Source organism: Leptomonas pyrrhocoris (assembly GCF_001293395.1).
Source record: "Leptomonas pyrrhocoris isolate H10 chromosome Unknown, whole genome shotgun sequence".
NCBI lineage: Eukaryota > Euglenozoa > Kinetoplastea > Trypanosomatida > Trypanosomatidae > Leptomonas > Leptomonas pyrrhocoris.
The window spans coordinates 164,027-188,759 of record NW_015438367.1 but is presented as its reverse complement, the minus strand read 5'-3'; the positions used below and the strand labels follow the sequence as shown (position 1 = coordinate 188,759).

At 59.1% G+C, this 24,733-nt stretch overlaps 10 protein-coding genes across 14 annotated transcripts; all 10 read right to left on the bottom strand.

Annotated features, from left to right (window-relative positions):
- Positions 1 to 188: 188 nt before the first annotated feature.
- Positions 189 to 3,525, bottom strand: ABB37_05600 (hypothetical protein; the record flags this gene model as incomplete). Of its 2 annotated transcripts, none has more annotated exons than XM_015803684.1 (1): positions 189 to 3,525. In XM_015803684.1, exon 1 carries the CDS (start codon positions 2,958 to 2,960, stop codon positions 189 to 191), a length of 2,772 nt encoding a protein of 923 aa, XP_015657509.1. In that variant the 5' UTR covers positions 2,961 to 3,525. The 2 variants fall into 2 exon arrangements, with proteins under 2 accessions (XP_015657509.1, XP_015657510.1); XM_015803685.1 differs by having other exon boundaries at positions 189 to 3,182.
- Positions 3,526 to 4,207: 682 nt separating this feature from the next.
- Positions 4,208 to 6,756, bottom strand: ABB37_05599 (hypothetical protein; the record flags this gene model as incomplete). Its single annotated transcript, XM_015803683.1, has 1 exon — positions 4,208 to 6,756. The coding sequence occupies exon 1, from the start codon at positions 6,704 to 6,706 to the stop codon at positions 4,208 to 4,210; it is 2,499 nt and encodes an 832-aa protein (XP_015657508.1). The 5' UTR covers positions 6,707 to 6,756.
- Positions 6,757 to 7,437: 681 nt separating this feature from the next.
- On the bottom strand, positions 7,438 to 8,837 carry ABB37_05598 (putative transmembrane protein; the record flags this gene model as incomplete). Its single annotated transcript, XM_015803682.1, has 1 exon — positions 7,438 to 8,837. The coding sequence occupies exon 1, from the start codon at positions 8,542 to 8,544 to the stop codon at positions 7,438 to 7,440; it is 1,107 nt and encodes a 368-aa protein (XP_015657507.1). The 5' UTR covers positions 8,545 to 8,837.
- Positions 8,838 to 9,971: 1,134 nt separating this feature from the next.
- ABB37_05597 (hypothetical protein) lies at positions 9,972 to 10,395 on the bottom strand (the record flags this gene model as incomplete). The annotated part of the gene is made up of 1 exon (XM_015803681.1): positions 9,972 to 10,395. Exon 1 carries the CDS (start codon positions 10,251 to 10,253, stop codon positions 9,972 to 9,974), a length of 282 nt encoding a protein of 93 aa, XP_015657506.1. The 5' UTR covers positions 10,254 to 10,395.
- A 580-nt stretch (positions 10,396 to 10,975) lies between these two features.
- On the bottom strand, positions 10,976 to 11,546 carry ABB37_05596 (hypothetical protein; the record flags this gene model as incomplete). Its single annotated transcript, XM_015803680.1, has 1 exon — positions 10,976 to 11,546. The coding sequence occupies exon 1, from the start codon at positions 11,369 to 11,371 to the stop codon at positions 10,976 to 10,978; it is 396 nt and encodes a 131-aa protein (XP_015657505.1). The 5' UTR covers positions 11,372 to 11,546.
- Positions 11,547 to 11,917: 371 nt separating this feature from the next.
- Positions 11,918 to 13,825, bottom strand: ABB37_05595 (putative mitochondrial hypothetical protein; the record flags this gene model as incomplete). 3 transcript variants are annotated; one of them, XM_015803677.1, is made up of 1 exon in its annotated part: positions 11,918 to 13,825. In XM_015803677.1, the coding sequence occupies exon 1, from the start codon at positions 13,583 to 13,585 to the stop codon at positions 11,918 to 11,920; it is 1,668 nt and encodes a 555-aa protein (XP_015657502.1). In that variant the 5' UTR covers positions 13,586 to 13,825. The 3 variants fall into 3 exon arrangements, with proteins under 3 accessions (XP_015657502.1, XP_015657503.1, XP_015657504.1); XM_015803678.1 differs by having other exon boundaries at positions 11,918 to 13,813; XM_015803679.1 differs by having other exon boundaries at positions 11,918 to 13,787.
- A 486-nt stretch (positions 13,826 to 14,311) lies between these two features.
- On the bottom strand, positions 14,312 to 16,102 carry ABB37_05594 (putative mitochondrial hypothetical protein, unknown function; the record flags this gene model as incomplete). Of its 2 annotated transcripts, none has more annotated exons than XM_015803675.1 (1): positions 14,312 to 16,102. In XM_015803675.1, exon 1 carries the CDS (start codon positions 15,731 to 15,733, stop codon positions 14,312 to 14,314), a length of 1,422 nt encoding a protein of 473 aa, XP_015657500.1. In that variant the 5' UTR covers positions 15,734 to 16,102. The 2 variants fall into 2 exon arrangements, with proteins under 2 accessions (XP_015657500.1, XP_015657501.1); XM_015803676.1 differs by having other exon boundaries at positions 14,312 to 16,096.
- A 613-nt stretch (positions 16,103 to 16,715) lies between these two features.
- On the bottom strand, positions 16,716 to 17,813 carry ABB37_05593 (hypothetical protein; the record flags this gene model as incomplete). Its single annotated transcript, XM_015803674.1, has 1 exon — positions 16,716 to 17,813. Exon 1 carries the CDS (start codon positions 17,427 to 17,429, stop codon positions 16,716 to 16,718), a length of 714 nt encoding a protein of 237 aa, XP_015657499.1. The 5' UTR covers positions 17,430 to 17,813.
- A 1,627-nt stretch (positions 17,814 to 19,440) lies between these two features.
- Positions 19,441 to 22,087, bottom strand: ABB37_05592 (putative DNAJ domain protein; the record flags this gene model as incomplete). Its single annotated transcript, XM_015803673.1, has 1 exon — positions 19,441 to 22,087. Exon 1 carries the CDS (start codon positions 21,835 to 21,837, stop codon positions 19,441 to 19,443), a length of 2,397 nt encoding a protein of 798 aa, XP_015657498.1. The 5' UTR covers positions 21,838 to 22,087.
- A 370-nt stretch (positions 22,088 to 22,457) lies between these two features.
- Positions 22,458 to 24,702, bottom strand: ABB37_05591 (hypothetical protein; the record flags this gene model as incomplete). The annotated part of the gene is made up of 1 exon (XM_015803672.1): positions 22,458 to 24,702. Exon 1 carries the CDS (start codon positions 24,585 to 24,587, stop codon positions 22,458 to 22,460), a length of 2,130 nt encoding a protein of 709 aa, XP_015657497.1. The 5' UTR covers positions 24,588 to 24,702.
- Between the last annotated feature and the right edge of the window lie 31 nt (positions 24,703 to 24,733).

Here is a 24,733-nt window from a genome sequence, read left to right as displayed (position 1 = left end):
TTCGCGATCACGGCTGCGCCGTCCGGCACTTTCTTCTCCCCTCCCGCTTCTCCAGCCCCACGTGTCGCCTCCTTCCGCACAGGCGTTTGCGAGCGCCGTCATCAAGTGCCACCGCTGTCGAGAGAACCACTCCATTGTTCCCTCTTACCTTTTCCTTTTCCACGCTTCACCACTTAACCGCTCCCCTGTCACCACGCACGGCGGCCTCTGTTGCCCACCGCCTGTCTCGAGACATTGGGGACGTAATTGGGATCGTAGAAGCAGTCGTCCCGACCGCCTCCAGCACCGCCACCAGCTGCATCCGCACCGGTGTTGGACGGCCGCCACGCCCCACCACGTTCCCAGTCGTCCTTGTCGCCGTTCGCAACACCAGCCGCGTGCCATCCGCCCGCGCGCCCGCGCGCCGAGCTTTGCCGATCGCCGTGATCGAAGCTGGCACCACCCCGCGTTGGCGAGGCCCCGTTGCGACCCCGCCGCGTTCCGTCTCTGAACGGCGGCGCTTTCGCACTATGAACGCCCTCGTGCGCATTATCGCCGTTGTCCACGTGCCGGCCGCGGGCGCTGCGCTCGGTGCTGGCGCGGGGATCGCCGCGGCCACGATCTCGTCCCCCGAGTGGGCCTCCGTCCCCCCAAGCCGAGCCTCGCCCATCGCCGCGACTTGGCGGCTGGGGTGTCGCCGGGTACTGCGGCTCATCGTCATCGCCATCGACGCTGCCGCCGCCGCCTGTTGTTGCAGACGCGGCTGGCGGCGGCGCAGGGAGGTGGCGGAGAATCAGGCCGTAGCCCAAATTGCCCACACCAACGCGGCGAGTCGCCAGCAACGAGAAGGGCGGCACAGCCGCCGGGATTCCCTTCGGCTTTAGCGCGGCTTCCACATTCGACTCTGCAGCTGCGTCTTCAAACGGTGATGTCGCAGCAGCGCTGGGGTCCTCCGCAGATTGCACTGCCGGGGGTGCTTCGCACACGCCGCGCATCCCGCCAGGTCTCCGCGCCTTCTCTGCGTGCGGGATGTGGAGAGGCAGAGCCGCGACTTGCTCCGACGGTGTCGGCAGGTACTTCAAGTGGAGCCTGTCGCCGTCCCAGCGGAAGCGATACACTACGGCCGTCCCGGGGGGCAGGTGACCGACGTGCTTCGCATCCGCAAAGCGCCGCCCACACAGCTCCGCGAAGACCAGTCCGCCGCTGCCGTCCGTCACCCGACCGTTCACGAGACACGACGCCGGCTGCCCTCGCGCACCAGCCGGCAGCCGCAGGCCCAGGTGCGCAGAGACGGTGTCAGTGTTCATCTGCTCCTCCAGCTCGTGCTTCAGCCGCGCTATCGCGCCCCAGTAGCGCACCCAGGCGCTGAAGGCGGTGTGCGTGGTGGCGGAGTCGCAGGTGCGGCCCAGCAGGTCCTCCAGCAGCCAGCGCTGGTTGACCAGGGAGATGTAGTCGCGCAGCGGCCGGTTGGCGATGACCACGAAGTAAGTGCCGGCCATGTCCGGCGTGTAGGGCACGTAGACGTCCGTGACGATGTCGGCGCCGTGCCGGTCCGTCAGCGGCGTGCCCACCGACTGCAGAATGTCGAGGAGCGGTACGCCGTGCTGGTGCAGCGACCGGCTCAGCTCGCACCAGTCCGCGGCGCAGGTGGGCTTGCGGATGCCCAGCGCCGGGTACAGCGCGGCCAGCACGGCGATCTGCGCGTCCGTGAAGGCGGGCACGTTGGTGCCGTAGGGCAGGTAGCACACGACGCGGGCGTGGTGCGACGGGTCGCGTGTGCTGCGTGCGATGATGCGTCGGCGCAGGGCGTCGCTCACGACACGACCGAAGCAGAAGCGTACCACCTGCGACTCCACGTCCGGCAGCAGCTCCTGCTTCACCAGCACCAGCGACTGCGGGTTGCGGCGGTCTGCCACGTCCAGCTGGGTGGTGACGTAGCGGAAGAGCACCGGCAGCCGCGAGTCGTTGAGGGGGTGGGGACTGCGGTCCGTGAGCGTGGAGGTCCACCCCTGGTCGTGCGCGAGCAGGTACAGGCGCACGAGCACGTTGAACTTCTCCTTGTCGCGGTCCTCCGTGAAGGCCGGCATCGTAATCGCGTCCAGTGGTCCGCTAGGGAAGTTGTCCGACAGCTGCTCGTCCGTGACGAGCTCGCTTGCGTGCAGGTAGGAGAAGTAGACACGCGCCTGCTCCGTGTCCTCGGCGTAGAAGGGCTGCTGCCGCCGCGACGCGTCACGCACAAAGACGGTCTCCACGGTGATGGCGGTGCAGTTGCTCTCCGTGGTGAAGCCCTGGTCCGGGGCTCCTTTGGTGGAAGAAGGAAACAGCGACTCGCATGGCGGCGGGCCACATCTGGCACCGATACGGGCGTGGTGCAAAAGGTGGTGCCCTTGAGAGCTGCGTGCGTCCTTCGGCACGAACTGCTTCTTCGTGACCAGGCGAGCGCGTCGATCGTGTACGCTGCCGCAGGGCACGTTGTTTGGGTAGTAGAGGTGCACCCGCACGACCAGCTCCGTGTGACCTCGGGGAAAGCACTCCAGCGAGAGATCGTGCAGCGTGGTTCCGCCGTTATGGAGACAAACCAACACGCGCGTCCAGTGCTCTCCCGTTGCGCCTAAAATGTCGTTTTTGTGGTCGATGCACAGGGCCCGTATGTCGCCCCCTGAGAGGGTGTGTATGCAGCTGTCCCTGTCGCGGCAGTTCACGCCGCACACCCCCAGAAGATGGGCGTCGTCGCCGTGTGCCACCTCGACCCCGCCCTCGCGGAGGCCGGCAACCAGTTTGGCCTGCGCCTCCTTCACGGTTTCGGCGAAGTACGCCACATAGCCCCGGCCTTTATGCGAATGGATGGCACCATCGAGATCCGTCTCGTGGCTTAACGGGGTAACAGTAATGTGCGAGTAGTACGCAGGCGTTTTATAGAGCTGACCGGTCACTGTGTTGTTGCCTGCTGCTTCGCTGCCGGTGACTTTAGCGCCGTCCATCGTTCACGCACATACACACCCGAACAAAGGCCAGCTAAGGTGAAGGACGACGTGCCTCTCGCAGGGAGTGAAGGGTCGTACAAGCACACTTTCTGTTTCCTTTTCTTCAGGTGTACGTAGTACGAAGGGAAGAAGAAGGGACAGGTGTTTACGTTAAATTTACGGAAACGACAAGATGGTCCAGTTCGGGTGCGGGAAACACAAATACGTCCGTGCATTGCTGCACGTTCCGCACGGCCACCACCATACCGAGACGGAGGAGGAGCGAAAGCGCAAAGGAGAGACGAAGGAAAGGTAGGCACGCAGAGGAGACACATTTCAAGGTTGAAATTAGCGTGGGTGGCGAATTGCCGAGTCATCGAGTTCACCGACGGGACAGAGGGGAGAGGGCGGAAGTGCAGAGGACAAAGCTGCACATTCAGACGTCTCTCTCGACCGCTTGCTCTTCATCACAATAGGGACCCGCCATTCATATCCGCAGATGGTGTCTTGCGGTCCGTGCGTAAGAAAGAAAGAGGAAGGGGAGGGGGAGCGATCACGCGACATATAACGTTGGACCTTTCCTGAGAAGAATATGGTGAACCGTGGGGACGAGAACGGCATCGGAAGGAGAAGAATGAACATAGAAGAAAACAAGACGCAAGAGCAAATGGCAATAATAAAAGAGAAGGTATAAGTAGCGTCAAAAGCGGCATGATGCAGACTTCATCTGTACGACGGTTTCGTTTACTCCTCGCTAAAAAAAAAGGGAAGGGTAAAACAGGCACTCGCAAAGATCCCCGCAGCAGGAAGGGGTGGGCCCCCAGCCGTGTTCCAACATGAAAGCGGCGTCACACCACGACTCAAAGGGAGAGGAAAAGAAGCGCTATTCAGCTCGATAGTGAGGGATCATAAATGTAACGATCGTTTCTTTGCAAAAAAAAAAAAGGATGGTGCCCCGCGTAGCCCTCTCGTGACGAGCGGAGAGGATGTTTAGCGGAGTTGAAGGGCATTACCCGAGAGACTACGGCGGCCAAAAACGGAGGAGAAAGGAGGTTGCATGGATGGCGCGACTTACCAATCTCTTCAGTGCAGGAGAGAGAGAAAACTCCGAGAGTTGGCCCCGGTAATAACAACAATGAGCAACGCGGATCACGCGGCCTTTCTCTCTTTAGCACCAATGGCAGAGATGGCCGAATTACACATGAGTATTCTTCTCTGTCCTGTACTCCAGTGAACGTCAGAACCAGGCGGATCGTCATGCGCCACTACCTACCACGAGTGTTTTCGTGACCCCCACGGCCACCTGCATCGCAATACGACGGTTGCAGACTGCCTGCGCCTCGCCCTCTCCTTCCGTACCTTTGTGGCCCTTGTGAGGAGCTTTGTTCCGTTGGCAACGGTGGTGCTGTGCGGGGGGCGGTCATGTAGACAACAACAGGATCGTGGTACCACGGCGGCTGGTGCGTCCACGGTGTCGGTTGCGGCCGTGCATGGTAGGAAGGCTGATCACTTTCGCGGTGGCGCTCGACAGCCGCCTGCGTCACCCTCTGCGCAGTGGCCGCGGGGTGAGAGGTTTCGCCTGCAACGGCACCGGCGTAGCTCACCACCTGATGTTGTTGCGGCTGCTGTCGTCGAGGTGGAGAGACAAGTGCTCTTCGAGAGGTGACAACACGAGCCTTTTCCGGGTTTGCTGCTGCTGGAGTGCACAGTGCGGAGGCCGCCACTGCGCCGCCGTGTCCCTGTCCACCGTCGTGGTTCTGCACGGGCGCTGTCGCGCGTCCAGCAGGTGCCATCCAAGTGGCGCCACGTACGCCCTGTGGCGCGCTGCTATCCAGCTTGCACGCATCCAACGCCCTCACAAACCCGTACGGTCGAGGGACGTAGACAAACCGCAGGGTGTTGCCGTCCCAGCGGAAGCGATACACTACGGCCGTCCCGGGGGGCAGGTGACCGACGTGCTTCGCATCCGCAAAGCGCCGCCCACACAGCTCCGCGAAGACCAGTCCGCCGCTGCCGTCCGTCACCCGACCGTTCACGAGACACGACGCCGGCTGCCCTCGCGCACCAGCCGGCAGCCGCAGGCCCAGGTGCGCAGAGACGGTGTCAGTGTTCATCTGCTCCTCCAGCTCGTGCTTCAGCCGCGCTATCGCGCCCCAGTAGCGCACCCAGGCGCTGAAGGCGGTGTGCGTGGTGGCGGAGTCGCAGGTGCGGCCCAGCAGGTCCTCCAGCAGCCAGCGCTGGTTGACCAGGGAGATGTAGTCGCGCAGCGGCCGGTTGGCGATGACCACGAAGTAAGTGCCGGCCATGTCCGGCGTGTAGGGCACGTAGACGTCCGTGACGATGTCGGCGCCGTGCCGGTCCGTCAGCGGCGTGCCCACCGACTGCAGAATGTCGAGGAGCGGTACGCCGTGCTGGTGCAGCGACCGGCTCAGCTCGCACCAGTCCGCGGCGCAGGTGGGCTTGCGGATGCCCAGCGCCGGGTACAGCGCGGCCAGCACGGCGATCTGCGCGTCCGTGAAGGCGGGCACGTTGGTGCCGTAGGGCAGGTAGCACACGACGCGGGCGTGGTGCGACGGGTCGCGTGTGCTGCGTGCGATGATGCGTCGGCGCAGGGCGTCGCTCACGACACGACCGAAGCAGAAGCGTACCACCTGCGACTCCACGTCCGGCAGCAGCTCCTGCTTCACCAGCACCAGCGACTGCGGGTTGCGGCGGTCTGCCACGTCCAGCTGGGTGGTGACGTAGCGGAAGAGCACCGGCAGCCGCGAGTCGTTGAGGGGGTGGGGACTGCGGTCCGTGAGCGTGGAGGTCCACCCCTGGTCGTGCGCGAGCAGGTACAGGCGCACGAGCACGTTGAACTTCTCCTTGTCGCGGTCCTCCGTGAAGGCCGGCATCGTAATCGCGTCCAGTGGTCCGCTAGGGAAGTTGTCCGACAGCTGCTCGTCCGTGACGAGCTCGCTTGCGTGCAGGTAGGAGAAGTAGACACGCGCCTGCTCCGTGTCCTCGGCGTAGAAGGGCTGCTGCCGCCGCGACGCGTCACGCACAAAGACGGTCTCCACGGTGATGGCGGTGCAGTTGCTCTCCGTGGTGAAGCCCTGGTCCGGGGCTCCTTTGGTGGAAGAAGGAAACATCGACTCATAGTACGAGACCGGCAGCGACGCGTTTCTTGGCTGCGTATCAAAAAACAAATGGTGCCCTTGAGAGCTGCGTGCGTCCTTCGGCACGAACTGCTTCTTCGTGACCAGGCGAGCGCGTCGATCGTGTACGCTGCCGCAGGGCACGTTGTTTGGGTAGTAGAGGTGCACCCGCACGACCAGCTCCGTGTGACCTCGTGGAAAGCATTCCATGGCGTCGTCGCGCAGCTTCGTCTGGATAGGGTCACACGCCACAATCATGCGGCGCTGCTGTTCCTCTCCCAGCGCGGACCATATTTTGAAGTTGTGGGTAAATTCTCCGGGAAGTAAGTCGTCGTCGGAGAGGGTGTGTATGCAGCTGTCCCTGTCGCGGCAGTGCGCGCCGCACACCCCCAGAAGATGGGCCTCGTCGCCGTGTGCCACCTCGACCCCGCCCTCGCGGAGGCCGGCAACCAGTTTGGCCTGCGCCTCCTTCACGGTCTGCGTAAAGTAGTGTCGGTAGCCGCGGTCGTGGTAGCGGCAGAGTACGTAGGTGAGGGAGGGCTCGTTGCTGAGCTGCGCCACTACCACGGGTTTTCCATCGCTTGGGAGCCGGTATACGGAGCCTAACTGAGGCCACTGCTGCGCCATGACGTGGGGAGAGAGGAGAAAAATCAAAGAGGAAAGAAAACCTACGCCCTTGAGCATCCACAGAAAAAGAGAAGAAATGCATAAAAGAACAAGAAGAGAGAAAGAGAGGGAGAGAAGCGGAGATGTCTTTCTTGGTTGATAGCACTGTTACCGACGGAGAAACACACGCACCCCCACAGCGCTCAAAACTGCCTCGTTGGCTGTGCGCTACTCACTACGCTTTTTGCTTATTAATTCTGTTTTCCATTCTTCTTCTTCAATAGCCAATGGCGGTTAACGGGCGCTATGCATTCGTTACCCGTTGTGCAGCCGAGAAGGCAGATCCACTTGTCTCGAAGACAATCATGCGTTTCTCTCTTTCCTTTTCGCTGTGTGTGTGTGTGTGTGTGTGTGTTTTGACGGACGCAGAAGAGCAGGTGTTCCACATCATCCCCAGTGAGAGTTAGAATGCATGGGTGAAAGCAACAACATAATGGCACGCCCTCAAGCAGTAAGAATTGGGGGGAGGGAAAGCAAATGAACACTTGAAACGCGCACGGTCTCAACGAAGGGAATATTTTCTATGTGAACACTGCTCACGCATCCATGATAACAGAAGAAGAAAAAAAGAATAAATAATAGAAATAAAACCGCCTCCCCCTCTGTACCCAGTGAGGGAGCAGTAAAACGATGAATCGAGGATCTTTCCGTGTCCACGACAGCAAGCGAGAAGTATATAGCTCTCGCTCCTTCTATTTTCCTTGCATTTTGGGAACCATATCAACTGTTGCTGGGAGGTGCATCAACGTGTCCAACCCAGCTGTACTCAACTCTTCCACGATGCTGCACGGCGAGGCCGCCTTCGCGCCTGCCGCGTCGCAGGCAAAAGCGCCAATCGTGCCCAGAGGAGGATATAAGAATTGCGGCGTCCTGCCGTGCAGCAGCGTCGCGGAAGCCCCCAGGAAGGCCGCCCAGGTGGCAAGCGCCACATCATCCATGTCGACGCCGGTGGCGGTCTGCGCCTGCAGCAGCATCCAGTACTCCGCCGTGAAAACGGTAGTGGCGCTGGGCAGCGGGGAGAAGACGACGGCGGCGGCGTTGCCGGTTGTGCCGGCCACCGGTGGGCCGAGGGCCACCCCACTCATAGACTGCGAGAGTGGACTGCGCAGCAGCGTGCCGTCGTCAGTCTTCACTAGATGCACACTGTGGTCCTGCGTCACCGCAGCGTACTGCCGAATGACCTCCATCACCCACTGAAACCAATGCCGAGACAGAGTCGTCGATGCGGTCAGCGGCAGCCCCAACTCGAAGTTCGACTGCGGCTGCCACACATCGGACAGGACGAAAGGGAGGGAGGGGTTCGCGTTGCCGTGCAGGCGATGGACGTAGACGTCGTAGCGGCCGTGCACCCACTGGAGCGGCGGCAGCCCCGACAGCTTGCCGAGGACGTGCACCTCCACGTCAATCGGTAAGCACCGCTTGGAGTAGTTGGCGGTGGCGAGAAAGGTGAGCAGCCGCGACAGCTTTGATTTTTCGGATTCGGCAGCGACGACTATCACGCGCAGCCGGTAGAGACTGCAGAGCTCTCCGCGATCGATAACGATGTCACTGGAAGGGTGGTGTTTGAACTTGGCGTCAGCAGAGACCCACTCCGCCGCCATGGACTCCCGCGCTCTCGCCATTGCCGCGTTGATGATCTCCGTCTCCTCGCTGTGTACCGGTCGCTGCAAAAACATGCCGAAGATAAGACAGATGTTGAAGAGGATGGCGACAACGCCCAGCATGATGAGGGCACGGCGACCTCTCTGGAACGCCCGGACGAAGTTGCCGGAGTTGCTCACAGTGAAGAATTTATCCATTATTTTCTCACCTATTTCTGCTTCGCACCGTTGATGAGTTCAGCAACTCGGCAACGCTTATTTATCGTTATTGAATGGGAAGCAGAAATGGAGAGAAGGGGGGGGGGGAAGCGAATGCGTAACTTTTATTATTATTATGTGGAGTTATGGGTCACCGCAAACAGCTAGCAGAAAGCAAACCAACAAAAACTGCTGCGCAGGAAGGTGATAGCAGCGCAGCGCGACGGCGCGAGTAACGATAACACACAGTACCAGGAAACGATTCGAGAGAACACCAATGTCATGGGGTTTCTTGAAGATGAGAGAAGGAGGACCGAGACAAGTATAGGATAAAGGAGGAACCACCCCCACCACGGAGGAAGGAGAAGGAGTTACGAGGCGAAACGGCCACGCAGGGAAAGAATGCGTGGAGCGAGAAGGGGGAGGGTGGTGCGTGGAGCGTTAACAGCACAATACCCATTTTCATCTTCTGTTAGCGGCGTGTTGGAGCGTATACACCTTTCTTTTCGTTCGTAAAACAGCCCCAAAACTTGGGCCAGAAAAGGCTCGCGTTTGGCATTAGAATAAATACTAATAATATAAAAAGAACGTGTGGGAAGAAAGCAAACGCACATGAAATGCACAAAGGCGTCGTAGAGGGAGGGAACGGCATTTGAAAAGGAGAAGTCGCACTTGCCCCTGGCATCGAGGCGGCATCGAATGGTGCTCAAAGGAGCACTGCACGGATACGCGGAAACAAAACAAAGCACATACAGAGAGAGAGAAAGAGAGGTTAACTAGAAACATCCGAGGGGGGGGGGGGGGAGACCCGCACAACACCCATTCACAGGGAAGAAAGCCAAAATAGTAAAGGAAAAGAAAACGAAAATACCGGCAACAAGAGAAGTGTGGATAAAACCGTAGTCCGTGGCAAATGTAGCATGGCAATCAAGAGAACGAAGAATAAAACGTCGACGTTCGTCAAGCAGGCACCGCTCTAACACAGGTGCATCGCGACAACGACACGTGTGCCTCGTGAAAAGCTCGTTGATCTAATAAAAACGGATAGTCTAATAGGAGACAGCAAGTCAGGAGCTCATGCGAAAGCTAGGCGAGCTCCCTACAACCTGCACTTCGCCGGCAACTTAGTCGAAAACGTGAGCGAAAAAAGGTAGAAACAATACAGAGTAAAGCCATCTTTCCACGATCGCCAGCCCCGCAAACGTGAAACGCGCATACATCGGAACCAAAGAAAAAGTAGAGAAAAAAGAACCCAGGGCGGCATCGCGTTATTTCTGGATTTCATTAAAGACGATTCGCACCAGCACCAACAACCAGAAAAAAAAAAGAGGAAAAGAAACTGGAGAAGAAGAAGAACAAATATATATATGCATACATCGAACACGGGCGTTTCTAAGATGGTATTAAGAGGTGGGCGGCGGGGCGGTTCACAGACGCGAGCCGCCGGAGACGAACGACGCATTCGCGCTGCCGTTGTCGCTGAACATGCTCTCGTTGTCCGCCGTGTTCACCACACCAGTGACGCAGCTCAACTTCTTCCGCGTCTCCTCCGTCATGGACGTCACCTCCGCACACTGGTTTGACAGCGCCGTCATGCGCCTTCGGTATATGAGACAGGTGAAGACACTGAGGCATATAAGGGTGATGAAGACGGCGCCGAAGACGATGCCTATCACGATCGCCACGATGGTGAACGTGTCTAGTGCCATGCGTGCAACTCGTGAAAGCAAGAGAGGAAAATGAAATGAGGTTTGTTTCACCACAAAGGACTACTCTTATTCTTTTCCCTCTACTCCTTTGGGCTCCCAGTACGCGTATTACACTGTGTGGGCAACGGTATTTGAATGGGCTTGAAAGAAAGGAAAAGAAAACATTATGAGATGTAGATGGAGAGGGTGGGAAAATCAAATTGTGAGGGGAGCGACGGTTAGGGTCACAGCAGCAAAGACCCTTCATGGACAGATTCTACGACTGTAACAGGCCAGAATCAGCCTTTTCTTCCCTTGCGGAGCAGTTTTTAGTTCTGCCGTACGGTGCATGGGAGGGAGAAAGGACAACCCAACACCAACATAAAGGTTCAGTACGCGATCCGTTGCGCTTCGGGACAGGCAGCGTTCGTGCCTGAGGTGGAACCGTTGCCGTTAACTCCCATCACAACGTAGCGCTTCATTTTTCTTTTCGCCAACCAGCATTATAATCCCATGAGTAGCAGAGGAGAAGAAAAGATAAGAAAGAAACAGCGGTCGAAGGTACGGAAAGAAAGGTGTGATTGTCTGTAGAGAGGGGGAAAAGGAGAAAAGCACGCCGTCGATGCGAACACGTTGGCTTCAACGCCGGTCCACGATTTCAGCGATTAGGGAAAGCTAAATCTGGATTTCTCTCTTCGGGATCACGGATGGTCAAAAGCGAGACTTTGAAAAACAAAAACCTCTCATTTTCTCCGACGACTTTCTGTAGGCACATGCTCGGCGTCCGGCGCGTGCACCTCAGCATCCGCATCCGGCGACGTCTGTTGTGGGGGCTGCTGCTGCCCCTGAAGTTGCTGCTCTTCTGCGGCCGCCTGCGCACGCCGATGCTTCAGCAGTCGCTTGTACGCACGCGAGCTGCGCCGGTCACGGTACTTCAGTAACAGAAAGAGGAGCACCATTCCCACCGCGACGCTGAAGGCAATCACGATACGCACCCACAGCTGCATTGGCTTGCGCTCCCCACTGCCGGCGGGGTCCATCGCACAGCAGCCGTTGGCGCAACAGACGCTTGGCCGTGGTGCGTAACGGCACGTGTAGCGGCCCACGGTATCTGACCCGCACTCGAGCTCGGTTGACATGCTTGAATGAAGGAGTTTGAGAATTCTGCAGTGACGAGGAAGTGCCAGCGTTGCGATGTGCGTGAAGTAGGACCCCCCAAAAACAACAACACAAAACCCCGCAGTATGAAAACAATGAGCGTTGGTGCAATATGTAGACGGGACAGAGAAAAACAAGTATTAACCAACGAAGTCTTCGTAAAAGGAAAACGATGTTAGTCATTGCGGGAAAGAGCGGAAAAAAAACCCGAGAAAGACGGTTATCGGAGTGTAAGTAAACGATTCCTGTGGCGATTGAAAAAGACAGTCGGCGGCAACGCAGCCGCACATAGATGTGACAATCCATCGTGCAGCCAACGAGCATCTTTGAGCTTCTGCTTTGACATATTCCTTTTCCTCTTTTCCTCTTTCCCTCGTTTCTCTTCCATTCTTATCTTCTCTCTTCGTTTTCGATTGAGCGTCATAAGACAGTTTCACCAGATTGAAGCGGCGAATATTAAAAATTACTGTGTCCCAAAAGAAAAAACCCACTACGACCACCGCCAACAATACTGTGTGTGGTGCACCTCACGACACATGTTTATGCGTTTCGCCGCCAACATTGGGCCTGTACGCCACCAGGCAGCGGTTCTTGGGCGTCACGCAGTCCGGCACGTATTCTGCCAGCCGCACCACGTAGCCGCGCTGCTGCAGCCACTGCACACGCCCCTGATTCACGACGGCTTCCACGGCAGCTGCAATGCCCTCCGGGCAGGAAACAAGGTGGCGAATCGATTTCTTCGATGTAAACGCCGCCGCCCCTTGCGCCGCGGACGTCGCGCCGCCGTCCTGCATTTTCTGATACACCGAGGCGTTCCAATCTGTCAGCCGCGTAAGGTGCTGGAAGGCGTTGGCGGTGTGGAGACGCAGGAGATCCGACACAAACGGAGGATCAACGTATGTGTCCAGCGAGCAGCGGTGGAAGCAGCACGGCGCGAGCACGAGGATGCGCGGCAGGCAGCCCTGCGCCTCCAGCTGCTGCAGCACCTCGTCCACGCCGCTCCCGCACAGGTGCTTCGCGATGAGCGCCGTGCGAGCTGGTGCTGCCGGCACCACGTCGGCCCACCGCACGTCGCGGAAGAGCGCCGTGGTGCGGTGCAGCACGTGCCGCCGTCGCGTTGCGGCGTGGGTGCGGTGCGGCGTGTCGGGCCACACGCGCGGGCAGCAGTCGATGGCGTGGGCGGGGAAGAACGGGTCCACCACGACGGCGTCGCAGTGCAGCCGCTCCGCCACCTGCGCCGCCAGGAAGCCGTTGCCGCCGCCCACGTCCACGACGCAGTCCAGCGCAAACGCCTCCGCACCGGCCGCGTCCTCCCTGCCTTCTTCGCTGTCCTCTCTGTTGGCGGCTGTTGTGCCGCGCCGCACGGCTGCAACGGCGTCGCGGAGCAGCTCGCCGATGGCCACCTCCTGCGGCAGGTTCTCCAACTCGTGGATGTGGGAGCGGTCGGGCAGGAAGGCGGTGTAGAGGTGAATGAGGCGGCGCCACTCCTCGGCAGCGCGAAACTCGGAGGGATCAGTAAAGCAGGAAGGCTCGTCCATGGCCGTCTGGCCGGTGAAGACACGCTCGGCGTGCAGCCCGGCCTCTTGCAGGTATCCCGGAAGCGCGAGAAGGTCGCTGTGGTTTATGCGGTGGCGGTGCGCCTCTGCCAGCGCAGTTGTGTAGTGAAGGCGGAACGCTGGAGTGGGCCACAAGGTTTGCATCAGCTCTGTTGGCGCAGCGAACACCGAGTCGTACGTAACTGGCCTCGCAAGGGAGACCCGTTGCTGCTGCTGTTGCCGCTGCGGCAGCACGTAGGCGCTCAGGCACTCCACACAGAGCGCGCGCACCTGGTCGTCGGTGAAGCTGCGTTGGAGGGAGAGAAGCTGCATCGCAGAGAGCGGCCCTTCCGCGTCGAAGGAGGCATCAACACCCTCGGCAGTGGCCAGAAATTGTTGTAGAGCCGCCCGAAGGCTGTGCGCACCCACAGCGGAGGATGCGCCATCGCAATGCGAGCTAGACGTGACCCCGGAAGACGCCGTGTGCGATTGGGATGAAGCTGCGTCTGCGTCTGTAATTTGTCTGTGTCGCAGCAGCGACAGCAGAAACTGAAGCGACCAGAGGACGCTGTGGTACTGCTTCTGTTTGCACCGATAGTTTACCAAGTTCGTCGGCGGCCGCTGCCGTCTCGGAGAAGGAGAGGTTGTCACTGAAGGCATCGCTGGCGCGTCTGTGTCTTCTTGGTTTCCCTTGGATAGCGGACGCCGTATCCGACTGGCGTAGGCAATGAGGCGCCGAGACTTCGCCCTCCTTGTCTACAAGCGTGCTGATCCTCCACTGCGTAATCGCCCTATCAGAACATCAACAGCAGAAAAATGCAGGAGTTAAATGCGTCTTCGCGTGAGAAGTTCGCTTTGCGCTTTCGTCCACGATAGCGAAGAAACTCTCCCGAAGTGCCTCGTTGGCGTCACAGCACAAAACGAAGGATGGAGGGAGGAGGAGGAGTACGAAATACAAGACGGAGAAAGTGCTGGCAATCGATGCACGTTGCAAGGGCGACGAGACGCACTGCGCTCCGCCAGACCACGACGCACCTTCAGCTTCGTCATCCAGATCGAGCAGCCGTCGTCGACGTAAAGCGACACCACAGAGGTCATCGTCCGCCGCTTTCTTTCTTTCTTTCTTTTAATAAGAGAGCTTCTACTCTGAAATGTGAGGCGTTCCCGCCGTCGTGAGAGGAAACAAAGACCGCCCCCCCCCTCCCCAAAATAGGAGATCTGCGGACAACAGCAAAGAACAAACAAATGAACAGGATGAGCCGGCAGCATCCCCTCCAGCTTCACATCATTACGCATCATGCCAGAGTACACCGTTGACGCTCACGCCACCAAAGAAGGACAGTGCATTCACAAGTATATCAGAACACCTTCGTCGACACCGGAGACTTACATTGACGGTCGACGGTAGCTGTTCCGCCACGTCGGTGGTGGTGATCGGCGAATGGCCAAGAGACACTTGTTTTTCGGCGTCACAACATCAGGCACGTACTGCACCAGCCGCACCTCGTAGTCGCGGCTCCGAAGCCACGCCACGCGGCCGTAGTTGAGGAGACCCTCCACCAAAAGTGCAAAGGCGTGGGTGCAGGGGATGCTGTTCACGATGGAGCGCGGCCCACTGCGGCGCTGATAGGAGAAGAGATGGGCGGCATTCCCATCCGACGTCATCGGTGAAGCACTGCAAGAGCAAGCAGGTGCGGCGCTTCTGCATCTTCGCCGCGTCGCTTCCTCACGCACCAGCAGCGCCTCGTGCGTGCTCTGGTAACACGACATGTTCCAGTCGGTCAGTCGGTGCACGCGTGCAAGCGCAGCCTCCGACGCGATGCCCATGACATCCCGCAGATACACGGGGTCGATATACGCGTCAAATGTGACCTTGTTGAAGCAGCACGGCGCGAGCACGAGGATGCGCGGCAGGCAGCCCTGCGCCTCCAGCTGCTGCAGCACCTCGTCCACGCCGCTCCCGCACAGGTGCTTCGCGATGAGCGCCGTGCGAGCTGGTGCTGCCGGCACCACGTCGGCCCACCGCACGTCGCGGAAGAGCGCCGTGGTGCGGTGCAGCACGTGCCGCCGTCGCGTTGCGGCGTGGGTGCGGTGCGGCGTGTCGGGCCACACGCGCGGGCAGCAGTCGATGGCGTGGGCGGGGAAGAACGGGTCCACCACGACGGCGTCGCAGTGCAGCCGCTCCGCCACCTGCGCCGCCAGGAAGCCGTTGCCGCCGCCCACGTCCACGACGCAGTCCAGCGCAAACGCCTCCGCACCGGCCGCGTCCTCCCTGCCTTCTTCGCTGTCCTCTCTGTTGGCGGCTGTTGTGCCGCGCCGCACGGCTGCAACGGCGTCGCGGAGCAGCTCGCCGATGGCCACCTCCTGCGGCAGGTTCTCCAACTCGTGGATGTGGGAGCGGTCGGGCAGGAAGGCGGTGTAGAGGTGAATGAGGCGGCGCCACTCCTCGGCCAGGTGCGGATCGCAGGTACCTTTGCAAAAGGTGTCACGCATGATTGCACCAGCTTCTCGCAGGTGATGATAGCCGTTGAAGGCACCTCCCTCATCAAGGCGTGCCTGGCGCGCTGCGAGCAGGGCCTGGTGGTAGGCCTGTGTGTTGTTGCGCGTCCACAAGTGTGCAGTGGGATTGGTCGCAGCGCAGGGGCACAGGTCCCCATGAAACAAGCTGGTGCGAAGGTGCGTGACGGTGGCGTCGGTGGCAAGGTCACGGATGCCGATCAGAGATGTGTCCTGCAGCGGCCCTTCGTGTTGGAGAGTAGTCGGAGTGCCTGCTAGACTCTGTCGCAGCTGCCCGAGCTCGTGTGTCATCGGACATGCACCGCGCACCGTTGTGCTGCCTCCGTTGCTCGCGTCGGGTTCAAGAAGAGGGGCGAGAAGCTGCCCCACAGCCCTACCTGCGTGGTAGGCCCCACGCAGACACCGTAGTCTGCGACGCGGAAGCGATAACGGCACTGTCGAGGCAGTGACGCCACCTGCGATACCGTTCATGGACGTAGAAGACGTGGACGGTGCTGCGGATTGCACCGGACATAGAAGCGGCGGCGTGAAATCGGTCTTGTGCGGTTGAGTTGTGGAGGTGGACAGAAAGGTCCGACTGCTTCGAAGGACAGAGACGCGGCAGCTTCTCTTTTTCTGCCGCCACACCGCCTGAAGAGCCCTCCACATTGGTCTTTTGCTGGTGACGGTGGTGGCGGCGGCGAGGAAGGGACCGCAATGAGTGCGAAGATGAGGGCAGACAAAGAGAGGAAGAGGGAAGGGGGGGGGGGGAGGGGAGACACTAAACAGTAGCAGCAACAGAAGTGATGCAACACGACTCGCAGCACCGGTACGACCGCAGGAGAGGAAAAACACACTCATGCCTCCCCAAGAGAACAGCATGACACGAGTGCTGTCAGCTCGCCCACACACACTCACACACATACAAAATATACTTGTGAGGTCTACTGTTTCAGCACGCCGCCCTGAGCGCTGATACGAGAGATACGTGACGAGGCAGCGCGCGGAGCAGCACCAACAAAAGCTGCTCTGAGAGAGGTGAGAAACAATACACATCCGTTGGTCTGTCTTTTGCGCCGCCACGGCGCACCCGTCGTTCCCTTTGGGTTCATCACCTCACCAAAAAGTAGAGCGCTTTACACAACCAACAACAGAGTACGCCAATCCCCGCAACGCTTGCACTCGACAACAGCAATGACAACAGCAATACCAACAAATGCCCCCAACAACAACAACAAACGCGTCTTTTAAAATCTATTTTTCATCTTCAACTTAGAAATGGATATTGCACGCTCTAGGACTCTAGCAATTCCTCCTTGAGAGCTACCAGCGCGTCACGCTTCTGCTGCAGCGACTGGATCAGCTGCTGCTCCTCCTGTGGGTTACTGCTGAAGAGCAACGCCTTTCCGCTCGCCTCAATCTCCTTCGCCAGCCTCGACACGGCAGCGTGCACGTGGCCCTTCTTCTTCGCTCCAACCACCGCAGTCGCCGCACCACCGGCACTCATACTACCACTGCCACCACCACCCCCACCAGCGTAGCCACGTCCCCCAGCACCGTCACCGCCGTCCAGCCGAGCCGTCTTCGTCGACGGTGCGTAGAGGCCGTTGCCGTCATCCTTCGGCGCCTCCGCGAGGTACTGCGCCACCGTCATCTCCTCCACCCCGTCCGTGAAGTCACCTCGACGGCGCAGCACACCAGCGTTGCGGATGCCGAGCAGCACGTCATCGTGCGCCGCCACCTCCTGCTCGAGCTCCCGCCGCGACTCGCTAATGCAGAGTTGCTCACCCATGTCTTCCAATATCCGTTGCTGGGCCTTGGGCAGCGTGGTGCCGTGGTGCATGACGAGTACACGGCATAGCATGCGGTAGGCCGCGAGCTCCTCCTCCCTCGCCACCTTGTACACCTCGAAGGCGGGGATTGGCTTCAACTGCGGGGCTGCTTGGTGGACCTTTCGAAGGGTGTCGTAGACAACGTTTCGTGGAGAGGAGGGGGCGGCGGAGTCCATGGTGACGTGTGCAAAGAGGAAGAGGGAGAAAAACAAGAAATGGAAAGAGATAACGTGCTCGTGTGTGTGTGTACACGACGGAACCGCCCCTCCAGCAATTTCCTTCTGAAAATGTTGATTTTAAATGCACCTTGTTGCGTTAAGCGTACCTCTCGTAATACGTACAATCTATGATGTGGTGAGGAGGAAAACAATAGCCATGAAGGGAGTTATAAACAGGTAGACCGCTCGAGGCAATGCCTTTTCCAGCCGTGCAGAGCATGCCACGAACAACGCGTGAGCACCCAGTAGGCGTCCAGAGGAGCGTAGTCGTCGTAGTATTCTTTAACACTTCTTCTAGTAAGTGAAGCGCCACAAACGTAGACGGGACTGTGCTAATCATCTGTGTAGAGGGAGAGTAGAGAGAGAGATGGAGGGAAAGGGTGAGGAAGCGATGGTGGTGGTGGTGGTCGTGGTGTGGTGAAACTCGCATACTTTTGCTATTGATGGTAGCGGCGAAGAAGCTCGCAGAGCAGCAGCGTACAAATATATACACATATCTGTACACGCTACAAGAACTCTTTCAAAAACGCTGTTGAAGCGGAAAGCGAGGCAGCCGCGATGGGGGGTGGGGGGTGGGTGGGGAAGCGTCTGTCTGCTTCGCTTACTGCTGTTGTGCTCTTCTTTCCCTTTCTGTATTTGGGTGATGAATACGCCGACACGTCTTGTCTTCTTTCCCTAACGAGTTGTTTCATTTTAATAGTGATCGATGGCACTTTGGATATCGATCCACCGCATAACAGCACAACAAGTGTATATATATATATTAATAATAATAGGGGTAGCAACAGCCATCACAACATGAAGGCAAGATGCTGCATTTCTCGCCTTCACCAAAGGGAGTCAACAGAGAGAGAGAGTTGGCCCGAAAGGCAGGGAGGAAAGCGTGATGAAGGACCAAAACAGCTATGAAAAAGAAGGAGAGGACGCTCTGCACGACCAGACACACACACACACACACACACACGTGTTCCGTGCTCGCCCTATCATGCTCGGTTGACAATTCCAAGTCTCCTCTCTCTCTCACCAAATGATCTTCTCAAATGTGCAACGTCATCTCCCTCTCAAATTCTCTTGCCCCTCTCCCCCCCAACACCCCACTTGACACCTCAGAGAAGTCCAACAAAGAATCAATACAAGAGAACATCATTCCTAATCATATCACCGCCACAGCAAGTTTAGACCAGAGAGGAGACAACAACAGTAATAATAATAATTAAAACGGATCCAGCAAGCGAATACGACGATGACTTTCTGTCGTCCTTCTCAGCGGCAGTGAACGAACACGCCTCTACGGCGTCAGAGTCAGCCGTGCCGCTTTGCTCAGCGTAAAGAGGGCGGCACACAGTTCAATCAAAAAGTAAAGGACGAGAGTGATGAAGAGAAGAGCAATAAACGAAAGGAGTTACAACATCAAGGGAATACGATAAACCAAAGAAAGAAGGAAGAAGAGTCAACGTTAAAGCGGCGACACAAGCCAACAACAACAACACAAATAACAGTTCACGATTCGTTCGTCATTAGTACAATCAGGAGAGAGAAAACAAACTTAGTTAACACGACAACGCACGCACAAGAGATGGACGCACAGTAGCAGCAACAGCGGCTAAGCGAAACATTACAAAAAATACGTAAACTGAAAGACTCAAGCTGTGGAGTATGAATGGCGCCGAAGAGAAGAGGTCGATGAAAGCAGCGATGGAAAATCTGGCAGGTCATCTCGACAGTTTCTTTTCTTTCGAAAGAGAGAGAACACCCCATCCATAAATGCCCAAGCATAGATGTGTGTGTGTGTGTGTGTGAGTGTGTATATGATTGCATGTGAAGTAGAAGAGAAGTTACTCACAAGGGAGAAACGCAAGAGAGGGCTGCAATCGGGAGGCGCAAGGACTGAGCCGAGCACGACCGACCCTACTCGCCATGATCCCGCTCTTCCTCTTTCAACTCCCCGAAAATGCCACAGCGTTACGTGTCATTCATCGTAGGCCCACGACGGCAGCTCCTCGCTCGGGTTGATGGTGCCATCCAGCAGGTCGCGTAGGAAGGAATCGATCGTCTGCCCATCTGACTTCACCACTGCCTTCATGCGAGTTTTGCGAATGGCCATGACAGAGATGTGCTGCTCCTCCTCCGGCCGCTCCTCCTTCGCGCCATCCGGCAGCGGTGGCTTGTGCGCCTGCATCCATTCCTTCCAGTTGTTCTGCCCGGTTCCGAGGACACGCACGTTGAAGGGGTCTTCCATGGCGAGGCGAGGCAACGGCAGCGATCCTGCGGAGGAGCCATCCTCGGCGAGGAAGAGGAGAAAGCCCTTCTCCTCCTTCGCCCACTTCATATCGCGCGGGTTGTAAGGGCTCACACGTGGCTGCGGCTTGCGGATGCGTCGACGTAGGGGTGCGGTGGCAGCAGCGGCGGCACCACCACGAGCACCCGCCGTAGCAGCAGCAGCAGCAGCAGCTTCCTGCTCCTCCTTCCTTTTGCGCTCCTCTTCCTCCTTCTCCTCCGGTTTCTTGCGGTTGATGACGTACTTTTGCACGAGAAACATCAGCAGGAACGGCGTCGTGTTGCTCAGGATGGGCGAGACGAAGCTGTAGAGCGTCATCGCCTGGATGTAGAGGCGCTGCTTGTACGACAAAGGGAATCCGGCCGTGGCGAGAAGACTGGCGACGGACTGTGGGAGACGAATCTCAATTGTCTTCTTGACGGCAGCGGCAGTCCCCTCGCGCGCCTCCTCCGCCGCGTCGCTGTCCCCTCCGACGAGACTGGACAAGGCGTCGTAGATGTCCTCCGCGGTGATGTCCTCCACCGACGTGACGCTCAACGCGATGAGGGGGTACACAAAGCTGTCATTGCCGCCCACCATCGCCACAAGCGCAGAGGGAGAGGCCGACAGGCCCTGCGAGGTCGGCGTCCACGCACCGGCCTTCGTCAGCGCCGCGGCCAGCGTCTTCTCCTCCGTCATGCACCAGTAGCCAGTCTTGAAGGAGAGGTACTGCGTTGACATCAGCTCCACCATGTGCGGGGGCGGCGCCGCACCGCAGTCCTCCCGCACCCACACAAGACAGTTTCCGCGGCAGACGTCGATGAAGTCGGTGGCGCCGGCGTGTTGGACCGCCTTCATGCCGACGTGACGCTCCGGCAGGTGGCTTTCAATAAACTTCGCTGCTTTGCCGTAGGTCAGTGCGACGGCGGCGCCGATGTGCACCAACTTGCAGCTCTTCTGCGGAGTCGCCGCCGCCTCCGCTGCCTCAATCGCCGCCACGTCGCCGTCCTCCGTCACATCGCTCGGTGGTGTCGGCAGCGCCTCCGCGGAGACGACGATGAACTCCGCCATAGGCACCGCCTCGCCGAAGCGGTCCTTCACGTCCACCTCCATCTCGCAGTACTCCTCCACAAACTCGAGCAGAACATCACGCGGCACGCTGCGGACGACCACCTGGTCGTAGCGCATCTGCAGTGCCACGGGGATCGACTCGGCGTTGAGGTTGGGGAGCAGCGCCCGCAGCGGCTGCGAGGCCGGCCGTGGGGCGCGCAGGTACGTCAAGATGTCCTCCAGCTGCGTCGCCTCCAGCGAGGAGGTTCGCTGGAAGACGTCGTAGTAGAACGACATGACAAACTCGAGCAGATGCTGGAAGACGCGGTTCGCGTTCTTCTGCTTCATGGCATCTTGGATGCTGTAGAGCGTCCACACCTCGCCGTCCACGATGGCGAAGACGTACGGCTCCGCGCGGAAGCGCACGCCGAGGTGCGTCAGTAACGCCTGGCCCTCGTCACTGAGGGCATCAATGCGGTACATCTCCAGCACCCCGGCGTCCACGAGACTGGATTGGTAGAGCGTCTCCCACGCAGTGCTGTAGAGACGGCAGTTGCGGCAGTTGACCTCGTCGTAGATGTGCACCAGAAAGACGCGCCCGCCGCGGAACTGCTGCAGGCGGCGCACCTCAGTGACGTTCGTCAGCGTCCTGCTCTTCGAAAAGATCGGAGAGGACTGGTGGTAGTAGGTAAAGAGCTCGTCCGGGGTCATCTCCTCCACCTTCGGGGCCTCGCCGGGGATGATGCCCATTTCATCGTAGTCAGCGCGCTTCTTCTCGTCCGACAGCACCTCGTAGGCGCGCAGCCCCTTCGCCATGGCCACCTTCGCCGCTTCCTTGTCATCAAAGCCCTCCTTCAAATCCGGGTGGTTCGCGCGGGTGAAGGCGCGAAAAGCCTTTTTGATTTCGTCCTTCGTGGCCTCGCTGGAGAGGCCGAGGTCGGCGTAGAGCTCCTTGTGGTGCCTGCCCGCGGCGTAGGCGTGGCCCTGCAGAACGCAGACGATACAAAGCAGCCCAAGCAGGCCGAGCGCCACGCAGCGTTTCAAACGGAGGGAGCGCATTTTTTCTTCTGTCCTTCTTGCGTGTGCGTCGGTGCGAGAGAGAGGTTGACGTGCAACACAAATATCCCTTCGACGCAAGACGGTGGCGAGAGGTAACCAGAAAACAAAAGTGAGAATAAATGGGAGAAAGATAATATCGAGTAAAGACGAAGCGAGAGAGCCACGCAGAAAAGGCGCAGTGACCGACACACAAATTTGGTAGCGGAGATGGGGGGAAAGCACACGAGCCACGTGTTTCCTTTGGCGTTCTTCCCAACGTGTGTGCGGGTGCGTTGGAGGCGGAAACAACAACAACAACGAAGAAGAGGAAGAGAAGGAAGAGGAAAGCAGAGAGACTCACAGCACGTTTGGAGAGCCACACTTTTCTTAAGCAGCTTCTGTTCAGCAGCTCTGTTGGCTGTGCGGCGGTAATGTAGAGCACAATTCGATGCACGTGTCGCCGTCAGCGTTGCCTCTTCGCAACGACGGATAGACGCGGAACGTTCCTCTTTTTTTTTTTTAAGTTTAGCAGGTCATGGAACAATACAGCAGTTTGAATAAGCAGCCAAAGTTGTGTAGAAACAAGAAGTGTGCGTTGCTTCGACGTGAGAGACATAAACAGAGAGCGGGTCAGTGCAGTGCTACACACCGGCAGTCAGCTCCTGGCGAAGAAGACGCATCTCGGCCTGCGCCTCCGCTACGAAGGTGCGGTGTGCCGCCGCAGAAGTGCGCATGGACTCTTCCTCCGCCGCGAGTGCCGTGAGGCAGGAGAGTCGGCTGAGCAGATCGTCGTCCAACACGTCTGGCATCAACAACTCCGCGGGAAGTCGCAGCACCGCCGTAGCGACGTGCTGCAGCGCGGCAGTGCAGGCTCGACGCACCGACTGCCTTGTTGCACCGTCCGTCATGTTGCCACTCAGTTCGGTGGGGTCGCCGCACGGTGCTGCCATAAAGAGCGCCGCGAGAACGTCGTCATCGGCGAGGTGCTGCTTTTGTGCCTCCACGTCTGACGCCCATATTTTGTAGACATCGGGACACGCAGGCACAGACTGCAGGGCGGCTGCTGCACTGGGGCGAACACGCTCCGTCACCCCCAGGAGGGTATCTGGTGCAGTACAGTTCTCTGAGAGCACCGCCGACTGCATCTCCCCTTCTGCTGCTGGCTTCTGAGGATGGGACAGCAATGCCTCCAGCTGCCGCTGCGCCTCACGCTCGGTCTGCTGCGCTGCGGCGAGTTCCTCTTCGAGTGCTGCCTTCTGCGTGGAGGCTTCATCCAGCAGCGCTTGGGCGGCGGAGAGCTTCCGTTGCTGCTCCTGCACAGCTCTCTTGCTCACTTCCACCGCAGCAGCGTGCGCCTCTGCCTCGCTCTTTAAGAGTGCGTCGTTGTGTGCTGCCTCTGTCACACGAGCGTCCACCGCCCTCTGCGCGGCGAGCAGTGAGGCACGTTGCGCGCTGAGCGTGCGCCACCCCTTCTGCCACGCTGCCGCGTAATTCCCCAGCTGCAATTCTTTCCCTGTCTCCACCTCTGACAACCGCTGCGCAAGAGCGTTGCGGAGCTGCTCACAAGACTCTGACTGCGCCTGCAGCTCTGTGCGTGCGCGGAGTAGTGACTGAGCTGCCGCGGCCGCCAGCTCCGTCGCCGACGCTGCGTCCTCCACCTTCTCCGCCCACTGGTGTCGTTGCGCCACTAAGGACGTCCACCCCTCCACGACCGTCGTCTCCAGAGCCGTGAAAACGGCGGCCACTTCTGGCGGAAGGCAAATGCGGTCCCGAACACAGGTGGCGGTGAGTTGATCAAAGAAGGCACGCAACGCTTTCACAGGAGCGTGCACCTGCTCCTCCATCACCTTCTCCAGCTCCACTTCTGGCAGATGTAGGAAGACATCCTCCGCGAGAGCAACGGCTGGACACTGGGGCAGCGGCGGCCAGACGGACGCTGTCTGGTTTGCACCCGCCTCCCCCACCGCGAAGGTTTCCTCCGGGTCTGCCTCTGTGTCTTCCGTCACCCATTGGAGCAGACATCGCAAAGCGGCAACGACGCCTGTCAGCTCCCGATGGCGTGACCACGGCTCCGCCTGCGTCATCCAGCCCTGCATCACCGCCCCAAAAGCCTTGACCGCGTCTTGTTGGCTCCCTGTCACGGCCGACGAAGGAGGCACGTCGGCGACGACCGCGAAGGGAGACGCGAGAGCGCCTGAGGGAAGACAGCACGGCCCACTGAGGAGACGCTGCTTCTGTTCTACGGCGTCCGTCAGCTTCTGCTGAATCTGCGTGGCAACGATCTGCAGTTCGCGCGCATTGCGTCCGCCAACCCGCTCTTTCGCCAGCGCCAGCAGCTGAAAGAGACGTCCATCAGCGCTGGTGAAGCGCACGATAAAGGTCGTCGCGGCTCCAATCGCGGCCTCCGCAGCCTGCTGCAACTTCTTGAACGTTCGCTGCTCCTCGTCCAGCTGCACCAGCGCACCGTGAAGTTCGGCCAGGCGACCCTCCCGTTGACGAACACGCTGCTGCTCGTCCTCCACCTGGGCGTCGAGGGCGGCCTGCTGGGCGGAGAGCTGCGCCACGCTCGTCTGGGCTTGCTGCAGTTCTGCTTCGATCTTCTGCGACTGCGCCTCCACACTGGCGAGACGGGTGAGATCTTTCGTGCGCTGCTTGAACAGCACGAGTGCTGCCTGCCGCACCGAGTTGAAGGCTTCCTCGTCCGCCAGGCACGACTTTGCATCTGCCGCAGCGCTGCTCTGCCGTGTCCGTTGCTCCTGTGCCTGCTCCATCTGTGAGATTGATTGTTACCTTTTCCAGGATAAGTCGGAGATGCGCACAAGCACGGCCCTCCCCGAACAGGAAACCGAGAGCAACAAACAAACACACAACAGGAGAGTAAAGGCTGAGGGAAACCGCCATGGCGCACGCAAGCGAG